This window comes from Aspergillus foveolatus (assembly GCF_047715535.1).
Source record: "Aspergillus foveolatus strain CBS 279.81 unplaced genomic scaffold BDW70scaffold_14, whole genome shotgun sequence".
Lineage (NCBI taxonomy): Eukaryota > Fungi > Ascomycota > Eurotiomycetes > Eurotiales > Aspergillaceae > Aspergillus > Aspergillus foveolatus.
This window is the reverse complement of record NW_027396078.1, coordinates 468,629-490,473: the sequence shown is the minus strand read 5'-3', so window position 1 is coordinate 490,473 and position 21,845 is coordinate 468,629. Positions and strand designations below refer to the sequence as shown.

The window sequence follows — 21,845 nt, the reverse complement described above, 5'->3', positions numbered from 1 at the left end:
GGCCAGGCTTCTCGGAGGGGATCTGTGGATTCTTCCACCCCCCAAGATCCGGCCGATGCTGTAAATGATGCACCTGCGCAGCCGATCACGGCTAGCGCATCTCCGTCTGAAGCTACTGTGACGGAGCCGCCCAGCACTTCCGCCACTCCAGCGCCTTACGGTACGCGCTCACGAGGCCGCAATGCTGCTCCCCGGCCCAACTACGCCGAGGACCGTGACATTGATGTCGATCTGGAAATTCACAACCCCGCCGCAAAATCTAACAAACGCGGCGCCGCCTCCAGTAATCTGACTAACGGCGCAAAACCCGAGAGCGAAAAGTCTGGCTCTCGAAAAAGCCTAACGGCCGCCAACGGGTCCAACTCCGCGGCCGCCAAAGACGGTATCCCCGGCACCTCCTCGTTCCTTGCCAAACCAGACGATACTGCTTCGTCATCGAATTCTTCACGAAAGCGCAAGCAGCCTGCAAGTCTCACCACGAACGCCACCAATGAAAATGCGGCCAAGAAAGTCTTCACGGCCGCACCAGGCGTTGCCGCAGGTCAAAGTGATTCCAACATGGTCACTTTTGACGACCGAGGCGCTTACTTGAAGGATGGTAAATTGACCGCCGACGATGGCACAACTTTTGCAGTGAACGGTCAGTGATTCCTCTATTTCTTTTTGAATTGTCTTTTCTTAGTTTTGTTATTTTTTATTTTTTTTTCTTTGTGAATGATTTATTATTCATTGTAATTTTTTATCTGCTTTTTTGAGTTGGGCGCTGATAAAGTGCAGACCACGTCTATCTGATTTGCGAACCTCCCGGGGAGCCTTATTACTTGGCGCGGATAATGGAGTTTCTCCCAAACAAAAACTCGCCATCTGGCCCGATTGAGGCGCTCCGGGTGAATTGGTATTACAGACCACGTGACATCCAACGTAACGCAGCGGATACGAGGCTGGTGTTCGCCTCGATGCACTCTGACACATGTCCGCTTTCATCGTTGCGTGGAAAGTGTCAGATCAGACATGCTTCTGAAATTGAAGATTTCGATGGCTACAGGAAGACGCGGGATTGTTTCTGGTACGATAAGATGTTTGACCGGTACATACACCGATACTACGAAGTCATCCCGACAAGCAAAGTCATCAATGTCCCCGCAAACGTCAAAAGGGTCCTTGATGAACGGTGGCGATATGTTCTCGTCGAAGTTGGGAAACGGAAAGAGCTGACAAGCGCGGTCAAGACCTGTAAGCGATGTGGTTTATATGCTGCTAAGTATGGCTGAGCTCTCCTAGCACACCGGGAAAAGCGTCAACTGACTTCTTTTTGATTAGCACCGACTCTGTTGATTGCGCCGTGTGTCATAGTACATATCACATGTATTGTGTTCGACCAGCGTTGACAAAGAAGCCGGCTCGAGGATTCGCCTGGGCTTGCGCCGCCTGTAGCCGGGCGCAGGAGCGGAAACTGGAGGCCAGACATACCCCCATGCTTGGTGATGGTCCCTCAGAGTTACCGGACGCAGACGAGGAAATGATCGAAGAAGAAGAGGAGGACCATCCGAACGGAGCTCCCAATGGCACTACAGGCAGCACACCAGCGCCGATCGAGGAAGTAGCGGTTCGACCAGCCACGGAGGAGCAAATAGCCCAGGCTAGGATGTGGCCGTATCGCTACTTGGGAATCCATTGCCGAGTGGAAGATGCTTTAGACTACGATGACCGCATATATCCTCGAGCGAGTTCGCGATTGGGACCTCGACACCAGGCTGTGGTGAACCCCTGGCCCGGGCGCCCGGTCGAATACGTCAAACCTATTGAAATCAAGAAGAAATACATGAAGAGCTCCGGAGGACGCAAGGACAACAGGCTCACAAAGGACACTGTTGCTGCCATTGAAGCTGCGAAGAAGGAGAGGGCTGCCCGGCCGAGCTGGATACAGGATGAACCTGCTGGTTTCATTCGCAGAGGCGAAGATGAGCCAGTCACAATAGGCGGAAAGCAGGTCCGCACTGCAGAGATGCTTTTTAAGATGCCCACTCCAGAGCAATTACCGACCAGAGGAGAGGACGACGAGCCTGGTGTGGGTCTCAGCGCAGTGGACCGGGAAAAATTCATTGACGAGTATATGGAACGGGCGAAACAATTGGCTCCCGAAATTGGTGTTGAGAAGTATTCGACCAACTTCCTCGATAAAGCGTTGGAGCTTCTATACGCGCACAGCTTCAACGTCGACGCGGCGCTCACAAAACTAAAGCAAGTGAATAAATACAAGGATCTGAAGGAACCTCATCTGAAGCCTGAAGAGGTTAAGGCTTTTGAGCAAGCAGTCTCAAAGTTCGGGTCCGAGTGGCGCAACATCACCAAACATGTCGGCAGCGTACCGCATTACCAAATCGTGCGGTATTACTACATGTGGAAGAAAACGCCCAGAGGTCGGCAAATATGGGGCAACTATGGCGCTAGAAAGGGTAAGAAAGAAGCGAAGCGAAACAGCACCGCAAAGCTCGTGGATGATGTCGCGGACGATCATGATGACTCGGCATTTGATAACGATAAAGCCGCTGAGAAGAAGCGTGGCTTCCAATGCAAATTCTGCTCAACACGGTCCTCGCGACAATGGCGGCGCGCCCCCGGAGTAGCTCCCGGTACCACGATTCCTAGTGAACCTGGATCGAGAAAAGATAAGGGACCGCAGCTCAACGTCGCCCTCTGCTTGCGTTGCGCTCTCCTCTGGAGAAAGTATGGAATCCAGTGGGAGAGTGTGGACGAAGTAGCAAAGAAGATTGGCCAGAGTGGAAACAAGTCATGGCGCCGCCGTATCGACGAGGAACTTTTGACGCAACTCCTTGCATCTGAGGAAGCTGGCACTACTAGTGTCAACAACTCGACTGCAGCCACCGCAGCTTCGCTTGGTGTTTCTGTGAACGCGAATGCCCAGGTCCAGGCTGATTCTAAGAAGAAGGGTCGAAATGATAAGGAGAGTACGACGACCTCGGCAGCTACCTCGGTGGAGCCCGTTGCGAAGAAAAAGGCCGGCAACGAGAAGGCAGAGCCAGCGCCAATTGAGCCGGAACCCCCTGTTCCCAAGACACTTCCTTGCGCAATCTGCGCCAAGATAGAGCCTACAGGGGACCAGTACCTGTCGTGCCGGGATTGCCGCATGACCGTCCACCGAAATTGCTATGGAATCAGCCAGTCTCGAAATACGGTTAAATGGCTGTGCGATACATGTTCCAACGACCGAAACCCGATGATTTCCACCTCTTACGAATGCGTCCTGTGTCCAGTGACTTACACCGAGCATGAGCTAATAGAAGCACCGAAGACGACGCACAAGAAGAAGACGGACAGGGACCGTGAGAAGGAGAAACTCGAACGAGGCTTGGTGGCTGACGCAATCAAGCTTTACCGGGAAAAGCAGGAGGCGGTTGGCAAGCCTGTCAGCCCTCGGGAACCTCTCAAGCGAACCGCTGGCAATAACTGGATCCACGTTACCTGCGCCGTTTGGACGCCTGAAATCAAGTTCAGCAATGCAAAGGAACTCGAGGCTGCCGAGGGATTTGGGCTGATTCCTGCAGATCGGTACCGTGACACCTGCAAGATCTGCAAGTCGAACAAGGGAGCATGTGTTCCCTGTCATTTCAGCGGTTGCAACGCTCGCTTTCACATTGGCTGCGCGTTTCAGGCGAAGTATAAAGCTGGCTTTGACGTTACGCCGGTAAAGAATTCCAGGAGAGATAGCGTGGCAAGCATTCGGCTTGGGGACGAAGTTGGTACAGCAACTGCAGCAATATGGTGTCCCCATCATTCCATTTCGGCAGCCATCCACGAGGCCGGCCAGGCAGCTGAAGGTGGCCTCAACGCGATTCAGCTGTATGCGCGTACTTATAAACAGGCGGATCTCAGCATAACGGGAACTGTTCGGCGGGCTGCCTATCTTCAGCATGCTAGTGCTGTGCAGGGTACAAGCGCATCTGGAAACCGACGATCGTCTCATGTCAACGGTACCGCTACTTTACCTGTGATGACAAGAGAAAAACCTGAAGGCAACCCCGATGAGATGGAGATTGACTCTGACCCTCGTCCTTCACAGAAAGTCGGGGCGGATGCGACGAGAAAATGCGTCACATGTTCGACGGTCTTCAGTCCCAAGTGGTGGGCTCTTGACACTCGTCGAATAGCTCCTACCATCCACAGAACGCCGTCGTTGAATGGAGTAGCGCCGTCGACGAGCCCGCCATACCACTATCCACACTCTCAGTCTTCGCTCCCTGCGCTCAATGGTGAATACGGCTCACCCGACGCGACTGGTCATATGGAAGGCTCGCAAATGCTCTATGAATGCCACAAGTGCCATATCAAGAAACCAAAAGCTCAACCACCATCGCCGGAGCCACGCCCGTCGCCTTATTCCGCCCAGCGACCTGTCTTGCCCACGCCTCGACTGGATTACCACGGCCACCCGTACGGTAGTTCTCATGGTCATCCAACCCAGCCGGCGGGGATTTCCCGGCCCGTTGGTCCGCCCGCTAGCAACAGCCCCGAGCGGTTCCCGGGCTACGAACGAGACTATGGGAATGGTTTACCGAACGCCGCATATCGGGGTGGACCACCTCCACCGCCCATGCGCGTCCTGAACGGCTACCAGCCCGCTGTACCCTCCGTACCCCAAGTACCTCCCGTACCTCCCGCTCCTCCAGCTCCTCCAGCGCCTCACCCTGCTGCGTCGCATTATGCTAGCAACACGCACTCCCCTGCTGCCCAGCCATACCCGGTTCACCAGAGCCCATATGCACCGGTTGCCATGTCGCCGCACCCGCCAGCAGCTCCGTCAGCCCGTCCGTATGCGCCGTCCGCATCACCGCCAGACGTACCAGCAACAATGGTAAGGCACTCTCCGCAACATTCGCTCGGCGCGTTGAACGGCGGCCCCGCGCCTCGAATGTATTCCGTCGAGCGTGTGATTAGCACAACAAGGTCACCACCTGTCTCACAGGCACACATGGATCCTCGGGGCCCAACCCCGCCAACTAGACTGGACGATACCCTGACGATGAGCGGCGGCCGGCATCCAAACACGAATGGGACGAACGGCAGCTCTGGCGCCAGCGCCAGTCCGTCCCTGAAGAACCTCCTGTCCTAAACTGAGGCCGCGGCCGCATATACTTGGTCCTTCGTAGATCAAGGGACGTGTATGATATCTCTTTTCGCATTTGTGTATTCTCTTCTTTCTTGTGTCCTCTTCCTCTGGTTTCATTTTCTGGCATGGGAAAAAGCGGGACTTGGGATATTGTTTAGCATGATCACACTAGAATTTTTGTTTTACCATCCGGGGCATGAAAAGAGTTGGGGTTCTGATGAGATCTATATCTTTTTTCGCGCCTTCTTTCCTTCTCACCTTTTTTTTTTTTTTTTTTTTTTTTTTTTTTTTTTTTTTTTTTTTTTTTTTTTTTTTTTTTGATCCCTTCCCTCTCGCTTTTGTTTCAAGTGAATCTGCCGCTTTGGTCTCGACTGGGATGTGCATATGATATTGGAGTTCACGAGCTTATTGGTGCTAGCTCCTCTGCTGAGGCTTACAATCGAACAAATATGAAACACCGGTCTACGTCTGTCTTCCGTATTACCCTTGAAAAAACAGCGACCAACGCCGTCGAGCGGCCGATCGTGGATGGATCGCGCTGGAGGATTGCCAAGACGGTCCTGGGCTAAATCCTAAATGTTTAAAGCTGCGGCAGCCTTAGCTCTTCATTTCATAATCATCTTAGACCGAGGTCAGTGCTCATGTCCCGTCCCGTGTTGTGCTGCGAGTAGCCTAGTCGGTAGCCTAGACTGCCTAGTCCTAGTAACTCTCCCGATAATTGTGCGCGTATAGATGTCTGGTGACGAATCAGGCAAAAGTGGCGAGATCGTCAGGCGTTGCCACCTGCAGCACCGCGGGTGCGAAGTCCACTGTCTGTTCTCAGTTCCCTAGAGCACTCTGGAGGACCGACGGAGCCCTCCGTATTTCGTGTCCGCGATCTGGGCATCTGGGCGACCCGGGGAGAATTTAATAATTTGGTCACCATCACATCATCTCGATCGCCACTACACTGACTCCAGCAAAATGGTCAAACTATTTCAGCAAAAATTTCCAAAAATTTAAAAAAGAAATCACGTGCGCGGCTTCGATTCTGTAATATTGGAATCGGTAATCTTGGACATCTGTAATCACGAATGATCGTGACCGCGGTTGTCCTTGATAAGCACCTAAAGCAATTTCTTTGGTTAGTGACTGATCAGTCACTGATCAGCGACCGCGTCCACTATGCCAATGTTACATCATCGCGGCTGGGGGCTTAGACCTGCTTCCAGAATCCAGCTAGAAGAAGTAATTTCAGAGCTAATTACCCCGGCAGACATAGATTACGCCGTGCTCCGTGTGCCGTCGGTAATTTACCGTCACAGAAGACGGGCGACGTTCTGGAAGGCTGGAAGAAGCTGAAGAAGCGGAAGAAGCGCAGCAGAAGAAGCCATCTGGAAAGCTGAAAGACGCCTATCTCGACTCTAGGTCTTCTGCTGGTCTTCTGCTGGTCTTTTGCTGGACGTTTGTTGGACGTCTGGTGGACGTCTTGGACGGTGTTCGTCACTCTCCGTCTCGTCTGCGTAGTCGGCTCGCTCAAATCTCTACCATCCTGGTACCGTTCCTTTCGTCTTATCCCAAACCCATTCTAACCCATCCTAACCTTCCTAAACCCATCCTTACTGGCCCCTTCGCTCTTCTTCCCGTTCTCTTCGCTCGCCCTCGCGCTCTGGGACTCTGACCCTCTGGACTCTCTCCTCCCTTCTTTCTTCTTCCTCCCCATCCTTTATTCGACCCTCTGCCCGCCGCTCTGCTCTGCTTCTATTTTGGTCCCGGGCCTGACGGTGCTCTTAATCATTCTGCGCCCGTCCAGTGTCACTGACTCTACATCTCCACACTCATCGTGCAACTTCGTCGACTTTTCTCCCGATCGATCTTCCCTCTCCACCCTTACCCTCTGCTGCTTTCTGGCGTTCAGTCTCGTGGCTTTTTTTCTCCGTCTGGCCCTATCGCTGGCCCACCATGACGCCCTAGGATCCCTCTTCTTGTCTTTTGACATCGTCCTCTCCCTCACCAGTCCAGTCTGACGGTACCAATCTGGACCATCCTGTACCATCTGTACCTCCTGTACCTCTGTACTCTTTGTACCCATCTGTATTAATCTGCATCGCTATCTACCCACCCCTTTTGCGTATTCGTTGTTGGTTGTCTATCTATCATCCGTGACTCGAGGTTCCCTGGGTGGCAGATTGATCGGGCGCATTTCGCCCCGTGGGAGACTCTCACAGACCTCAGCAGCCACGCCCGCAATTGCTCTTTTCTCCCACTCCTGCCTTTCTTTGACCGATTCTTTTCTGGCTCGTCATCTGGGACGACTGTCAATGTGAGTTCAGACTGTACCCTGTTTCGTCATTCGAGCCTCGCGCCCGCGTCCCGTCTGGTCTCGCCTCGTCGACGAGATCGACCACTTGAACGTTGACGGGCGGTACAAAGAACTGCAGCTGTCTCAGAAAGGGACTTTTGCGTCTGGAGTGCGCCTGCGTTTCCACCCCCCCTGGGGGTCGTACTCTTGGTGGACGACGGCACCAACAAATTTATTGTCCAGCCTGCGCTTTTCTCGACGCCAGTTCGTCGCCAATGTTCCCTTAGCTGCAGCTCATTCGTTGCCCCTACCCTGCCTCTACCCTACTCTACCCTGCCTCTTGCTTGCGCCGCCTGCGTACACTTCTTGGACCACGACCCTAGACTGGAATAGACACTGACGCAATGCAAGACCCTGAATAGAGAACTAAAAATCGTCGCTTCACTCATTTCGACTGTCCCTCCTTTGACCGATCTCGCCTGGTTTCCTTCGCCTCTACGATCTTGACCGTCTCCCCGCATCATCATTACGCACCATTCCTCGCCCGCCGTTCGTTTCTGTTCCGCATCTTCACAAGAGCCTGCGCTGCCTGGGAGTCTCGACCTATGAGGGCGAGTCTAGACTGGGAAGAGTGTTGTCCTCCTTCTCCTTCGTATAGATACCGCTATCGAGTGATTCGGCTGGCTAGAGAGGCCCCCAGCCATGAGCGCCCCGGATCCGGTTGACACGATGGATCACATCGACTGCGCTGCAATCTATATCGATTCTCGTATCCAGTCAGAGCGATGGGTGTATCAAGGCTCTCCGCCCGAATCCCTGATATTCCCCGACGAACCCGAGTCACTCCGGTCGGATGTCGAAGTCCTATTGGGCATCGCTCGGCGAAGTATGTCTCCCTGCATAATGTCGGACTGCATGACCCGTGCTAATGTCTTCTTCGCGATAGTGTACCTCTGTCAAGCCGGCGCGTCGCTCGTCACGAAACTCGCGGAACTAAGCGAAAGCCACTCAAATAATTGTACGCCCATTTTCGCGTTTCTCGACATCGACCTGCACGGCGAAGAGCCCGCTGCGTTATCGCGTCGCAGCACCAGCCGCGGGTCTTGGCAGGGACCGCCGTCGCCTGCACCGCTCCGTCGCGGGTTTACATTTTCGTCGCAGAGCGAGGGCACGTCCGATCTGAGGCTGCTCTCTGGCCTTTCCACCGATATTCACGTTCATGACGGTCCGAATATCGTCATTCCAGTCGCGATCCTACGGCCGCCTGCGCGCGAGCCCACCTCTGCAGCTGCCGATCAGCAACAGCCGTACATCCCTCATCCTCAACACATCTCGAGATGTTTGGACGCGGGTGCGGTGGATGTGTTGACTGCACCTGTGGATAGGGTTCGAATTCAGAGTCTGGTTGTCCACGCATATCGGACTCGGAAAACCGCTCTTAAGGAACAGTCGCGCTTCATGTCAAGGCGAAAACTGCGCAAGCACTCTTGGGTGGGCGTGCATGATGAGCAGCCGTACTCCTACCTGAGAGAAGCCATGTAGGTTCCTTATGCTTTTCTCCGTTGCTAAGCTGACTTGGCAGGGTGTCGAAACTCATGAAAGGCATCTGCAACCCGGAAGACGTAGTCGAGGAATTGCATGACGGGTAAGTTTTGAAGTTCTGATCATGTGCCGTCAGACAGATGCTGATATGCGCAGGGATTACTATGTCAGCAGAGAACGCGAGAGCTACGTCAAGGAGCGACTAGGCGAGTGGGATTTCGAGGCGCATGAGTTTACCGATGATGAACTGGTTTTTGCCGCCCATGCGATGCTTCAGCATGCATTCACGATACCCGAGCTAGAGGAGTGGAAGTTAACGCCCGGCGAGCTTCAGACATTCTTGCTGGCCTGTCGCGCATCCTACAACTCATTTGTCCTCTACCACAATTTCCGACACGCGATAGATGTCTTACAATCCGTCTTCTGCTTTTTGCTACATATCGGCGCTCTGCCCAGCTATGGATCGATTGGCGCCAACGCTGATAAAAACTGCCCGATCGCGTCTATGCTCAAACCGTTTGATGCTCTGACATTACTGATAGCAGCGATCGGCCACGACGTCGGTCATCCTGGCGTCAACAATTTCTTCTTGGTCAAGCTCAATGCGCCTCTGGCTCAGCTTTACAATGACAACTCGGTGCTGGAAGCCTTCCACTGTGCTGCCTTCTCGCAAATCCTGCGCCGCTACTGGCCCGCAGCATTCAAAGACAAGGCACTGCGCAAGTTGCTCATCAGTTCTATCTTGGCCACAGACATGGGTGTTCACCAGAAGTTCATGGAACGACTGGGGACTTTGCAGGAAAAGTACTCGGAGAATAACCGGACAACAGATGGTTGGAAGCCTCAAGATATGGATATGTACAAGACGCTGGTTTGTGGATTGTTGATCAAATGTGCTGATATCAGTAACGTGGCGCGTCCATGGGAAGTGGCTGAGAAGTGGACCAAGATCCTGCAGGAAGAATTTGCGAACCAGGGCGAGATGGAGAAGGAAGTTGGTATGGAGACTGCCCTCTTTGGAGGACCGCCTGAGCTTGGCAACGTATACAAGCTCGCGACTGGCCAGATGGGTTTCATGTCGATCTTCGCGCTTCCGCTCTTCGAAGGCGTGTCAGATCTTCTGAATGGCTTGAAGTTCACTGTCGACCATATTCGACGGAACCACACGCGGTGGCACTATCTCGCAAACCTGGAGAAAGGGAAGCCCTTCTTAATGGTGGGACCAGGACCTGACGGCCACGTTTCGCCTCGCTCACACAGTCCATCGGCAAGCTACCGGGACACCCAAGCGACACCAAAGGTGCCGACAGTAACGCCGCCAACACCAGTGACAAGTCATCCCAAGCCCACTGCCTCATTCCCAGCAAAGGAACCGTATCAACAACGGATCGACGAGGCTGACGACTACTTCGGTCCTCGAAGGTCGGCCCGTACGTCGGTGGGAAGCGAGTACAACGAGAATCAGATCAGTCCGGTCGTTTCTCCAGACACGCCGGGCCCGCAGATGGACATCACTGGGGACTCATATCCGGTGGATGAACCTTCTCGGAAATCCTCGTGTGCTGTTCCAGATATGGGACCCGGTTCTATCACCGAACCCATGCCCACCAAGACGCCCACGAGCGGTGACGAACAGTCACCGAGCAGTGCGGTTACCTATGATAACTCTGCGGAAGGGACGGGAGAACGTACCAACGGGACAAGGAGCATATATCGCCATCACGCCAACACCGCCTCGTCCGGCTGCACATCGGCGCCCTCGAACTCCCAACGCAACAGTGGCACTCATAGCAATGCCATGACGCCCATCTCCCCTTCGACAAATGCAACAAGCGTTCTATCCGCAGATAGTGATGACCACGGCTACATACGCGATATACCGCGAAGTGACTACGCGGACTGGGGCAATCGCAGTCCGCGCGCTCGGTCGCCGAAACATGGAGACCGGGGATCGGACAACACAATGCACTCAGGCCACAGTCAACTTTTTGATGGTTCAGATAGAAACCGGTCGGGCAACGGAAGCTCGACACACTCTGTCAACACGGGGAGCAGTACAGGGCAGACTCCGCATTGGGACGAGTTGGGCCCGGATCAGCCCACGCGCAAGCTGCCGAAGCGGCGCAGCCGTCTTCGTCTGGCGTTTTGGAGGCGTAAGAATTATCAATCGCACCAACATGAGTTGCCTGGGGAATCGCGATAATCAGGATGCCTTGCTTCTTTGGCCGAACCTCATATATCCACTTTCACACCATCATCTTACCCACTATCACATCATCCGCTGAACCTGAACTGAATCAACCATGCTTGTTCTCATTTCATACTGGACGGCGACATTGACATTACGATCGATCTGACTTGCATATACGACGGATTGTACGATTTCACGATCTCATCGCGTTGATAGACAAAATCAGCCGGGCTTTCGCTGTTGGAGTTATCAGCTGAGGGTTGGGCCCTCAGCGCAAAGCTGTGGATATGGATTGGATATTCTTTGCTTAGTCGATATCATCATTGCCATGGCAAGGCATGTGGCATGAATTGCCAGTGCCCCTCGGTTGCGAGGGTTCAGTCGACTCTGATTCGGCCTTACGCCCTTGCAAAGCCTTGCCTTGCCTTACTTTCTCCCTTTTACTAGCTATGCTAGCATACTATGCTACGCTTGCACCTGCAACGCAATGCAAATACATGCAAAACAGAGCTGGCGCGGAACCATATACCAGGGTGGGAGCAGTCTTCTTTCTTCAGTTCGTTTCTTCTTATTCCTTTTTTTTTTTTTGGATTCTTCATTTCCGCTTCATATTTGTACCCTCCTTTTGGTCCATTTACACTTCTTACTTCACCTCACCACACATTCACCACACATCTCACTATTTCTTTGCTGTCATGGAGGTTGGTTTGGGATAGGGGCACTAGAGTCGGGGCGTGTTTTGGTTTGGTTTTTTTCTGGTTAGGTTGGGCGTTCTGGCTATATCTGCTTGCCTAGGTGAAAATAAGGTCGGAGCACGTTTGCGACTTCCTTGGAAATCACCAGGGTGCGGTATCGGTATTTGGCGTACCAGTTTGCCTAAATTTTCTACATGCCGTGTTGCATTCTCTTCGCTTCCAAAACGTCATTGCCAGAGCTTTGGTTTTCTTATTTAGTGTCTAGTCGTTTTGGTTGATATCAATGATGGAAATGATGACTGAGTTTTTGACATTGTATCTGAATGTATTGCATTAGATAAAATGTTTGTTCTCTTCTCCTGATTGAGACAGATGAAATTGACTCTTCGTTTCTGTATAGGTTTTAAGTGATCTTTCTTTTCCTCGAGCAGGAAAAGATAAGAAATGCATCTGCTTAGGCCTGTAGTGCAGTTTAAGCATAGCCCTACTTCCTCCGCCTCTATCTTCTCTCAATTCTGTAACCTGTGCTAAGCACCTAATTACAGACAATCCTCACAAACCTCCTTATCAGATTTCCTCTCCGCCCCACCAGCAGTCTCATCGACGATCTTGGCACGCGCCGATAACGAAGCTGGTGTAGCTGTAGCATCTGTACTTGTACCAGTAGTAGCAGTAGCAGGGGTAGAGTGAGAGGCATTAGCCCCCTTCTTCAACGCCCGATCAGTATGCCCCAGGTCCCGTCCGGGATCAATAACATTGCGGACGCGGGACTTGAGTTCTTTTACTTCTGCTCGTCGTCAGTCGACATCAGTTTACGTCTACATCTCAGTCGAGGCCAAGGGTAAACGTACCAGGAAATCCGCCATCTCTCTTCCGATCCCAGAGGATCGTGCCCTCTTTGCTGAAGTGGGACTCTGACTCATAGTTGGACTGGGAGTCTGACGTTGTGCTGGTGCTGGCGGATATAGAAGGGAAGATGGTCACAGTGAATATACCCCCCGTGCGCGGAATCAGCGCAATCTCGCCGATGTCTGTGTTGAAGGTAGAGAGGAGTTCTTGGGCAAACTGTCCATATCAGATCAGCCATCGTTTCTTTGAGTTGGCTTGTTGGGGTTGATGTTCTGATATCAATGCCGAGGAGATGGCGTGAGGGTAGGTATCATACATAAGCAGCCCTCAACATCCATTTGCACTGGGTGCAGTACTGGATTGTTATCCTGGGTTTGGAATAGTTTGCTTCTGGAGACTGAGTTGGTGGGTTTGTTTCGATGGGGGCGGTTGGTTCAGTCATTTTCTTTGCTTTCGCTTTGGGAGAGTACGGATACCGGGACGAAAATGGCGGAATGTTGTAACAAGTATCAAATACGCTGGAAATGTTTGGGCTTCAAGCAATCGTACCTTACAAAGTCTGCTAATGAAGAGGCTCTGGTGCACCTTGAAAGTCAGACCCCGCGATCGTGATCCCGCAAGGACGTCACTGGCCATCCGCCGTCCGTTCCCACCTGCGCTTCCGATCGACTCACATTAACACCCAATGTCATCCCCAACAGCAACCATGAAACTGAAATCCAAACAATGGGAGCTCAAGAAGAAGAAGGCCGTTTAGGCGCCAACGGCAGCATCATCCATGTCTATGGAATTGAACCTGCAGACTGTCGTGATACTGATCGAGCCGTCGCGCCCCTCTAAAGTCGAGACCCCGCGCTTCGTTCGGTTCAGAACCTCCATCTCCGTACCCGAAGTATACGAATCGTATATTCAACGGCTCTTCTGACTGCGGCGTCGTCGTCATGGATTACATTGACAGCGATGTCTTGTGAGGAGGAGGAGGAGGAGGAGGAGCAAGAGGAGCAGGAGGGGCTCATATCACAGCTGCGCGGTTACTCGGCTTAGCTACGCGCTATCAAGGGTGATTTCGTTGGCTCTCTTGATAGGACGGCTGTGAGGATCCCCGTACTCACGGTTGAATTGGGAAATCTGGTCCATATGAAGATGGAAAGGCGTTTCATGGGGCCATCGTGCGGTCGCTGAAGCTCGCGGAAAAGCCTTAGGTGAGGCAGACGGAGGGGCTTGTGCGGCCGCTTCCTGTGGATTAAGGGATCGTATGACGCATGGGGATCTGACCACCACGAATATCTTGATGTGGGATGGAAGGTTTGAGGGTTACTGATTGAGAAATGGCTTTGCTTTCTCCGAGTGCTGGAGATATACGAAGGCGATGTGCTACCTGGATTGGGATGGTCGGTGGTACAAAGGAATATGCCTTCCGCCGTGGAGAACGCGATTTATGATCGTTAACCCCTTTCTGGGAGGAATGGTTTCCGCAGCTGCTAGCACACCGTTTCTTTGAGGGTTGCAGGGTGCTGTGTACACAGTTCGAAAAGGCCGAGTTTGTGAGATCCTGCGGAGTCTAGGTTTGGCACTTCAAGAAGGTGACACTGGACGAACCTGTTAGAGGACTCATATGAAAGGTATTGGGCCCGAGTGACTGCCTCTCCTGGTCCCGGAATCATTTGGGTATTACCTCTGTCCACGTCTGGAAAGCTCTTCCAATGCTAAGTTCCAACTTGCTACTATGCCTTTCAGATATTCTCTTCCCTCCTGATTCATTCCTTCTCTAAAACATCATTATTACGCACATACACTTATTCCCTACACGGCTGCGGCAGCAATGGCGAGTGATTCGGTTACGCATATTTCGAATGATCACTTACGTCGCAAAATTATCTTCCGGCGAACCAGTTCGCCTTCCATACCGCGAGGAAACGGTGCTCTAAGGTACCGACGCAGATATATGTCAACTAGAAATTACTCGTTGAAGAACCAGACCAGAATTCAGAGAGTTGCAGCTCGGCGTTGCAAGAAGCAGTGAATTTCTCTGGATTTTGGTCAATTACGAGGCAGATCTTCTGTTAAAGAATCGTGTTATCAGAGATGGGTACAGTCAGGTTATCATTTGGGAATTGAGTCAGACGGTGTAAGGCGATGTCTTTGTACACTTCCAAAGCCAGAATTCACACAGGGATATTCTCGACCTGCAGCGTCTTTGACCTGACGCCGGTGACGAATGGGAGGGTATCTCACGGGTACCGGTATTTTGGGCCACGGGTCTGCAGATGCAGGCTTTCGGTGAGCCTGGGATAGCGAATGGTTAATATTATCAAGTGTATTTGGAATGAGCGTGACGCGGACATATGAAGAGTTGGATAATGGTATAGAATGCCGGGCGAAGTTGCCTGTGTGATACTGTTTCTTGGAAGACAAATCAGCGTTGCCATGTCAGTGAATGCAGGAAACAATGCGCGATGCGTGGAAGCAGACGAAAGGCATCTGGATAGAGGTGCCAAGGCAGGTTGACCAAGGGTGGAATGCCATGATTGAGCAAGAGCCCAGTCAGTGAGACTCATACTAGGTGATACCTTCGACCTCGTTATGCGAGTTTACGCGCAATATCGATTTCAGATCTTTGCTGTCGTGTATAAGCAAGGATGTATATGAGTCTTTAAAGAGCAAGTGAAGAAGGGCCAAGGTACGTAATGTAGGAGCGGGTTGGGATGGATTCATGTTAAACGTTTGTACCAGGAGCATACGAACATGCTTGGTTAAGGCGGGGGTGGTGGATGATGTCAGCAATAAGTCTGAGCCTCAGTCAGGTCTTCAGAGTAAAGAGGCGAGATCTACGGAAGGCTGAAGTCGGATCATTAGACTGTCCTACCTTCGTGAGGCCCTCGATTTATACATAGCTACGGTACTCGAATGTTTGTGTTGTGTAAGTGTTACGGTTGTACCTGCATTAGATGCTTTAAGCTCGTAGATACTAGTGTAGAAGCAGAAGCAGCTGTTCTAATTTACAAGCGGGCTGCGACAGAATCAAGACCAAGACGTGGAACGACCAGTCCATGTTAAAGCTTGCTAGACGTTGTTTCGTTTTTGAACCGTAGAACCCCATCCACCGCGACATAGGAAATTGCGAAAATAGATTGAAAGAGAAGAAACGCAGAAAAAGAAAACCGATCAAAAGGGAATTGTGGAAAAAGTTTTGACCAGAATGTGAAGGAATAAGATCAAGGCTATCTCGCGGACAATAATCATCCACAGTAATCCAACTGCGTAGCAGCGACATATGAACTCCGCTTGTCAGCATTTCCGAAGGCGTGCAAGGCCAGCGCGCGCGATCCGGTTGGCTATAGAGCTTCGAAAATGTCAATGCGGTAGCCGGGTTTCGTGTGATACAAGCCGTGAGAGCAGCGCATTCGAAAATGTGAGAGATCAAAGGCACGGAATTAGGGAATAGAAAGGTAAGGTCATAGCGGCCGGGGGTATCAATGCCCATCAACGCGATAGGTCTGCTTCGGACCATACTAGTATATGTGTCATGAGGCATTACATGATCGTACAGCAGCCTCCCTGCTGTTGGGGTGCGTATGGGTCTTCACGCTTGTCGACCTGGGCGGCATTAGAGAAGGAAATTCTTTCCGGAGCAAGAGTTGCATACCTGTCCCCATACCGACGGTACCATGAAGTCACGAGTATTGTTGCAGTAGTTGATCAGCCTGGCAAAAGCAATGCGATCAGCGACTGCGACAAGGGCCAATTGCTGGCGGGCGCGATGTTGGACTTACGACATGGCAGCCTCTGACACCTTGACTCGGGGACGGTCGAGATCCTCCTTCAGGCGGGCATTGAGCTCTGTCAATCGGCGGTACTTGAGGTCGGCCACACTCTGCTTCTTGTTCTTGACGTCCCCTCCAGATCGAAGCTCGTACGCAGGCATTTTGTGGGCCGTCGTGTGAGGTCGCGAGCGGAGTTCGATCAGTAAGCGACAGAGGTAAGGGCGGTGATAACTTTAGGACGCTCTTGATTTCCACGTCGCAGGGTTTCCCGATTGATTGCACTTCCGGGTGACCGGAGTAAGGGGAGGGTGATGAGGTCGGACGCGAGGCCGGGGAAAGGAGAGTGGGTGGAGGGCTGGCGTCAGGGAGGGAGCGAGCGGACGTTATTATTCTTCGGAGGAAGAGGCGAAGAGAAGGAAGGTAGATAAAGAAAAGCGACTAGAAAGCGAATAGAAGAATAATGGAAGGATGAAGACGAAGGAAAAGATCGAGAGATCAAGAGAGCGACAAGAGGAGCGAGGGAAGAGCCTGGCACTCGGACTGAACGGGATGGATGAACCAGGGTCAAGCTGATGCTTATGAGAGGTATGTACGCCGAATTACCGTCTTACATGACACTAGATGAGGGGGGTCTCCTATCTTCTCGTATTATTTGTATTTACGGTACCGCCGTACTGAATAAAGTGTGTTAGCCTCCACCGGCCTAACCTTCCCAGGCCCCCTGAATCCTGGTCCTCCTCTCCAGATGCTCATCAACGGCTGACGATCAGCCTTTGTTTTTCTTTTTCTTTTTATTATCCGGAAGACCCTAAATACTATTATAGATACCCTCCTCAAGTCTGTGACAACTTCAACGCCAATTATTATGTTGCCCTACAAATATTTCTGGAGAAGCTTGAGCTTTGTGTGGAGAGCCCCCAACCGGATACATACCATACGTGACCGGCGTTTCATCTGCCTCACGTGATCTAGACTGCTTGCTCGATATCAGTAGTAACTGTCAACAGCCCAAACGTCTGCAGTTGTAGATTAAGAGAATGACATCGCTTGCGGAACTCACAGAGCTAGGACAGTATATGGTGGTGGGGCCGGTCCTGGAGCGGACGTATAGACGACAGCAAAGTACAGAGTCCTCTTTGAAGTCACGTCCCTCGTTGTGCGCGGATAAAGACCCAATCGCGTCTCACTGAAGCACAGATGCTCCTTAGTAAAAGCTCTGCAGGACATCGCAAGCCGGTCAAGACGCCAGAATGTACATGAGTCCGACGTAGTTTATAGTTCTGGACGGTCGAGATACTGGGGAGTACATATGAGTCATGTGATCTAATCGCTTAAACCCAAAGCGGAGGGAGCAGGCGGCGGGCTGTGGTTTGGGTTTTTTTCTGGCTCTCGCACAACCACCGACGCCTCCCCTCCCACGTCCAGGCCAACCGTCGCGTGGCAGCATCATCTAATCAGGGACTTTTGGCTGTCAAATCTGCTGCCCGCAAGTTGCGCATTTTTGACTCGACCTGCGCCTATCCCTTGTCGAGTTCGCCTTAACGACTTGTGTGCCCTATTGAGAATACTAAACATCGCTTATTACATCGCCCATCATGCCGCCTCCGCCGCATATCAAACCTGAAAATGTCCTGAAAGTAGGTTGCAACCGCCTCGGGAGTCTGGGAGGGAACAAAATAATTTACGGGCATGTTGGTTCTAACGTGCATTTCGCCTGAAGAGGGCTCAGGAACTTATCGCCGTGGGCCAGGCTCCGGCCGCCCTGACCGTCCTCCACGAACATGCTACCTCCAAGCGGACGCGCAGCAGCCCGATCGCGTCTCTCGAGCCGGTCATGCTGCTCTTTGTTGAGCTGTGCGTCGATCTCCGCAAAGGAAAGGCTGCCAAGGATGGCCTGTACCAGTACAAGAACATTGCTCAGAACTCCAATGTGGGAACTATCGAGGTATGAAAGCCAGGATCATGTCGTGGATTGGCGGTAGTCTAATAATATCTTGCAGATTGTTCTCAAGAAGTTCATCGAGCTCGCGGAGAAGAAGGTGACTGAGGCCCAGGCTAAGGCCGATGAGATTCAGTCATCCCTTGAGTCGGCCGCTCCCTCGTCCAACGTTGAGGATCTGGAAGCCATCGAGACCCCCGAGACCATTCTCCTTGCTACCGTTTCCGGTGAGCAGTCCCGCGACCGAACCGACCGTGCCGTGGTTACCCCATGGCTCAAGTTTTTGTGGGAGACGTACCGAACCGTTTTGGAGATCCTGAAGAACAACGCTCGCTTGGAGATCATGTACCAGACCACCGCTCTACAGGCTTTCCAGTTCTGCTTGAAGTACACCCGCAAGACTGAGTTCCGCAGACTCTGCGAACTTCTCCGCAACCATGTTCAGAACGCCGCCAAATACTCTGCCCAGATGCACGCTATTAACCTCAGCGACCCGGATACCCTGCAGCGTCACTTAGACACTCGGTTCCAGCAGCTGAACGTTGCCGTGGAGCTGGAACTCTGGCAGGAAGCCTTCCGCAGCATCGAGGATATCCACACTCTCTTGAGCCTCAGCAAGCGCCCCGCGAAGAACGTTATGATGGCCAACTACTACGAGAAACTGGCTCGTATCTTCCTTGTTAGCGAGAACTATCTATTCCACGCTGCTGCCTGGAGCCGTTACTACAACCTCCTCCGCCAATCTGCCGTCACACTTTCCACTAACCAGGGTTCCAAGAAGGACCACCCTTCAGTTACCGAGGCCGATATGACGAAGGCCGCTTCCTTTGTTCTTCTATCTGCCCTGTCCATTCCCGTCATCAGCACGTCCCGCTCGCGGGGCGCGCTAATTGACGTGGACGAGGTCCGTAAGAACAAGAACACTCGTCTCACTAACCTGCTCGGAATGTTGCAAAGCCCCACTCGTGCTGTCCTATTCAGAGATGCCCTGAACAAGGGCTTGCTCAAGCGTGTCCGCCCCGAGATTCGTGAACTTTACAACATTCTCGAAGTTGACTTCCACCCTCTGTCTATCTGTAAGAAGGTCACCCCCATCCTCAAGAAGATTGGTGATGATCCCGAGATGGAGAAGTATGTTGTGCCTCTGCAGCAGGTCATCCTCACCCGTCTCTTCCAGCAGCTCTCGCAGGTCTACGAGTCCGTTGAGCTCAAGTTCGTTTACGAACTTGCTCAGTTCCCCGACCCTTTCCAGATTACTCCGTCCATGATTGAGAAGTTCATCATGAACGGTTGCAAGAAGGGTGACCTTGCCATTCGTGTCGACCACATCTCTGGTGTCCTCACCTTCGACACCGACGTTTTCTCATCCGCCAAGGCTCTGCACTCTGGCAGCGCTGCCGGCTCCGCGGAAAGCGAACTCGGCTCGGTACAGCGTCTCCAGAACACCCCTGCTGAAATTGCCCGCCTGCAGCTCACCCGTCTGGCCAAGACACTTCACGTCACATGCATGTATGTCGACCCGTCATACAACGAGTCTCGTCTCCAAGCCAAGCAGGCCGCTCTTGCTCGCGCTGCTGCTGGTGCTGCCAAGGAGCACGAGGACACTCTCGAACGTCGTGTCATCATTGAGAAGAAGAAGGAGGCTGCTACAGATGCCCTGCAGCGCAAGCAGAAGGAGGAAGAAACTCGCAAGCGCATCCGCACACAGCAACTCCAGGAGGCTGAAAAGCAGCGACTTGCTGAAGAGCAGCGCGAGCGCGAGCTGAAGCGCATTAAGGATGAGCAAGACCGCATCCGTCAGCAGGAACTCAAGAAGCAACTTGAGGAACTGAAGAGCGGCGTCAAGGGCATTGATCTCAATGAAATCGACCTGGAGGATCTCGATGCCAACCGCCTCCGTGCCATTAAGCTTGCGCAGTTGGAGAAGGAGAAGAACGAGCTTACTGAGCGCGTCCGGACCACTGGCAAGCGTATTGATCACTTGGAGCGTGCTTTCCGTCGTGAGGAGCTGAAGCACATTGCTGAGGATTATGAAGCCCAAAAGAAGGTTGATATGGAAATTTACGAGCGCCAGAAGGCCCAAACTCTTGCTGAGGCCGAGGCTAAGCATAAGGAAGCTGTTGCTCTCAAGCACCGTCTCAGTCGCCTGATTCCTGTGTTCAGCAGCTTCCGCAAGGAAGTTTCAGAGAAGCGCCACGAGGAGTTTGAGAAGCGTCGCAAGGCCGCCGAGAGAGAGTTTGAAGCCAAGAAGAAGCAGCGCGTCAAGGAAGTCCAAGAACGCAGACGCCGCGAGAGAATTGAGCGCGAAAACGCCGAGCGTGCCAAGAGGGAGGAAGAAGAGCGCATCAAGCGCGAGGAGGAGGAACGTGCTGCTAGGGATGCAGAGCGCCGCCGCATCCTGGCCGAGGAGAAGGCTAAGCGTGAGGAAGAGAGAGCGTCAGTACCACCCAAAGCACAAACTCAATATTCCCCAACTAACTCGCATCACAGTAAAATGGATGAAATTGCCGCCAAGCAGAGACAGCGTGAGGAGGAAGCAGAGGCTCGCCTCCGCGCCAAGCGAGTTGGTCTCCCAGAGCCTTCCCGTACAGAGTCTGAAGTCCGTACCGCTCCTCGTCTTAACCTTGCTCCTCGCACTGGCGGTGGTCCTAGTTGGCGTGAGCGTCAAGCCGCTAAGGAAGCCGCGGGCGGCGCTGCACCCGAGGCGCCTAAGGCCGAGCCTGAGCCTCCACGACGAACTGGCGGCTACGTGCCCCCTCACGCTCGCGGTGGCTCTGACGCCGCCCCTCCCGCCGGCAACCGCTACGTGCCCCCCAGCCAGCGCTCCTCCCAACCGCCCTCTCGCACACAGACTCCGCCAACTTCCTCCCCTAAGCCTGAAGAACCCAAACCCCTTGCTAGCGGTACCGGTGGAAAGTGGGTGCCTAGATGGAAGCAGCAGCAACAAAACCAGTAGGATATCAATAACATGAGTCTTTTGCTGGAAGTCATGTAGCTGGTTTATCTCGTCAAAAGCTTTTTTGTCTCTGACAACGGAACGGGCGTATGGAAATGTATTTATTTTTATTTTCTAACCCACCTTCCTACTCTCACCCTGCATCTCTCTCCAGCATTGCCTCCCCTCTGTTCCGTACAATTTCTCTCTCCCTCTCTTTTTGCGTTAGTGATGTCTATTTAACTACCTTATGAGCCAAGAAGCCCGAACAGATTAGCTAGAGTCTCTCGCCATCTCCAGCCCATCTAGGCATGTGATGGCTCTGTTGAAATGCATTATGTCTTTCTTTTCTTTCTCATTTTTCTGCCACTTATGTCAGTTACAGTTGGACAATAATTGCAATGACCCTGAGTCATCTTTTCTCTTCATGTGGTTCTTGACTACGAAGTATAGAATCAATTCATTTGTATATGCTACCAGTAGTGGTTGGGTACTTAGTAGTTTGAGCTTAGCTCAGCGTG

The 21,845-nt window shown here is 52.5% G+C and overlaps 6 protein-coding genes across 6 annotated transcripts; 3 read left to right on the top strand and 3 right to left on the bottom strand.

The window, feature by feature from the left end:
- Window positions 1-368: 368 nt before the first annotated feature.
- Window positions 369-5,379, top strand: BDW70DRAFT_133219 (DNA-binding E3 ubiquitin-protein ligase SNT2). The gene is made up of 3 exons (XM_073736288.1): window positions 369-640; window positions 778-1,261; window positions 1,321-5,379. Exons 1-3 carry the CDS (start codon window positions 559-561, stop codon window positions 5,129-5,131), a joined length of 4,377 nt encoding a protein of 1,458 aa, XP_073597712.1. The 5' UTR covers window positions 369-558; the 3' UTR covers window positions 5,132-5,379.
- Window positions 5,380-7,850: 2,471 nt separating this feature from the next.
- pdeB (3',5'-cyclic-nucleotide phosphodiesterase PDE2) lies at window positions 7,851-11,317 on the top strand. Its single transcript, XM_073743573.1, has 3 exons — window positions 7,851-8,947; window positions 8,992-9,054; window positions 9,108-11,317. The coding sequence occupies exons 1-3, from the start codon at window positions 8,112-8,114 to the stop codon at window positions 11,152-11,154; spliced, it is 2,946 nt and encodes a 981-aa protein (XP_073597711.1). The 5' UTR covers window positions 7,851-8,111; the 3' UTR covers window positions 11,155-11,317.
- An 842-nt stretch (window positions 11,318-12,159) lies between these two features.
- BDW70DRAFT_23760 (SelT/SelW/SelH family protein) lies at window positions 12,160-13,293 on the bottom strand. The gene is made up of 3 exons (XM_073743572.1): window positions 13,003-13,293; window positions 12,689-12,902; window positions 12,160-12,624 (listed from the first exon to the last, which is right to left on the bottom strand). Exons 1-3 carry the CDS (start codon window positions 13,126-13,128, stop codon window positions 12,377-12,379), a joined length of 588 nt encoding a protein of 195 aa, XP_073597710.1. The 5' UTR covers window positions 13,129-13,293; the 3' UTR covers window positions 12,160-12,376.
- Window positions 13,294-14,422: 1,129 nt separating this feature from the next.
- On the bottom strand, window positions 14,423-15,611 carry BDW70DRAFT_133199 (uncharacterized protein). Its single transcript, XM_073736287.1, has 4 exons — window positions 15,420-15,611; window positions 15,247-15,366; window positions 15,038-15,083; window positions 14,423-14,980 (listed from the first exon to the last, which is right to left on the bottom strand). Exons 1-4 carry the CDS (start codon window positions 15,431-15,433, stop codon window positions 14,918-14,920), a joined length of 243 nt encoding a protein of 80 aa, XP_073597709.1. The 5' UTR covers window positions 15,434-15,611; the 3' UTR covers window positions 14,423-14,917.
- Window positions 15,612-17,021, bottom strand: BDW70DRAFT_133198 (guanine nucleotide-binding protein subunit gamma). The gene is made up of 3 exons (XM_073736286.1): window positions 16,460-17,021; window positions 16,333-16,390; window positions 15,612-16,283 (listed from the first exon to the last, which is right to left on the bottom strand). Exons 1-3 carry the CDS (start codon window positions 16,609-16,611, stop codon window positions 16,221-16,223), a joined length of 273 nt encoding a protein of 90 aa, XP_073597708.1. The 5' UTR covers window positions 16,612-17,021; the 3' UTR covers window positions 15,612-16,220.
- Window positions 17,022-17,854: 833 nt separating this feature from the next.
- tif32 (putative eukaryotic translation initiation factor 3 subunit EifCa) lies at window positions 17,855-21,735 on the top strand. Its single transcript, XM_073736285.1, has 4 exons — window positions 17,855-18,087; window positions 18,171-18,395; window positions 18,451-20,825; window positions 20,880-21,735. The coding sequence occupies exons 1-4, from the start codon at window positions 18,046-18,048 to the stop codon at window positions 21,343-21,345; spliced, it is 3,108 nt and encodes a 1,035-aa protein (XP_073597707.1). The 5' UTR covers window positions 17,855-18,045; the 3' UTR covers window positions 21,346-21,735.
- The last annotated feature ends 110 nt before the right edge of the window (window positions 21,736-21,845 follow it).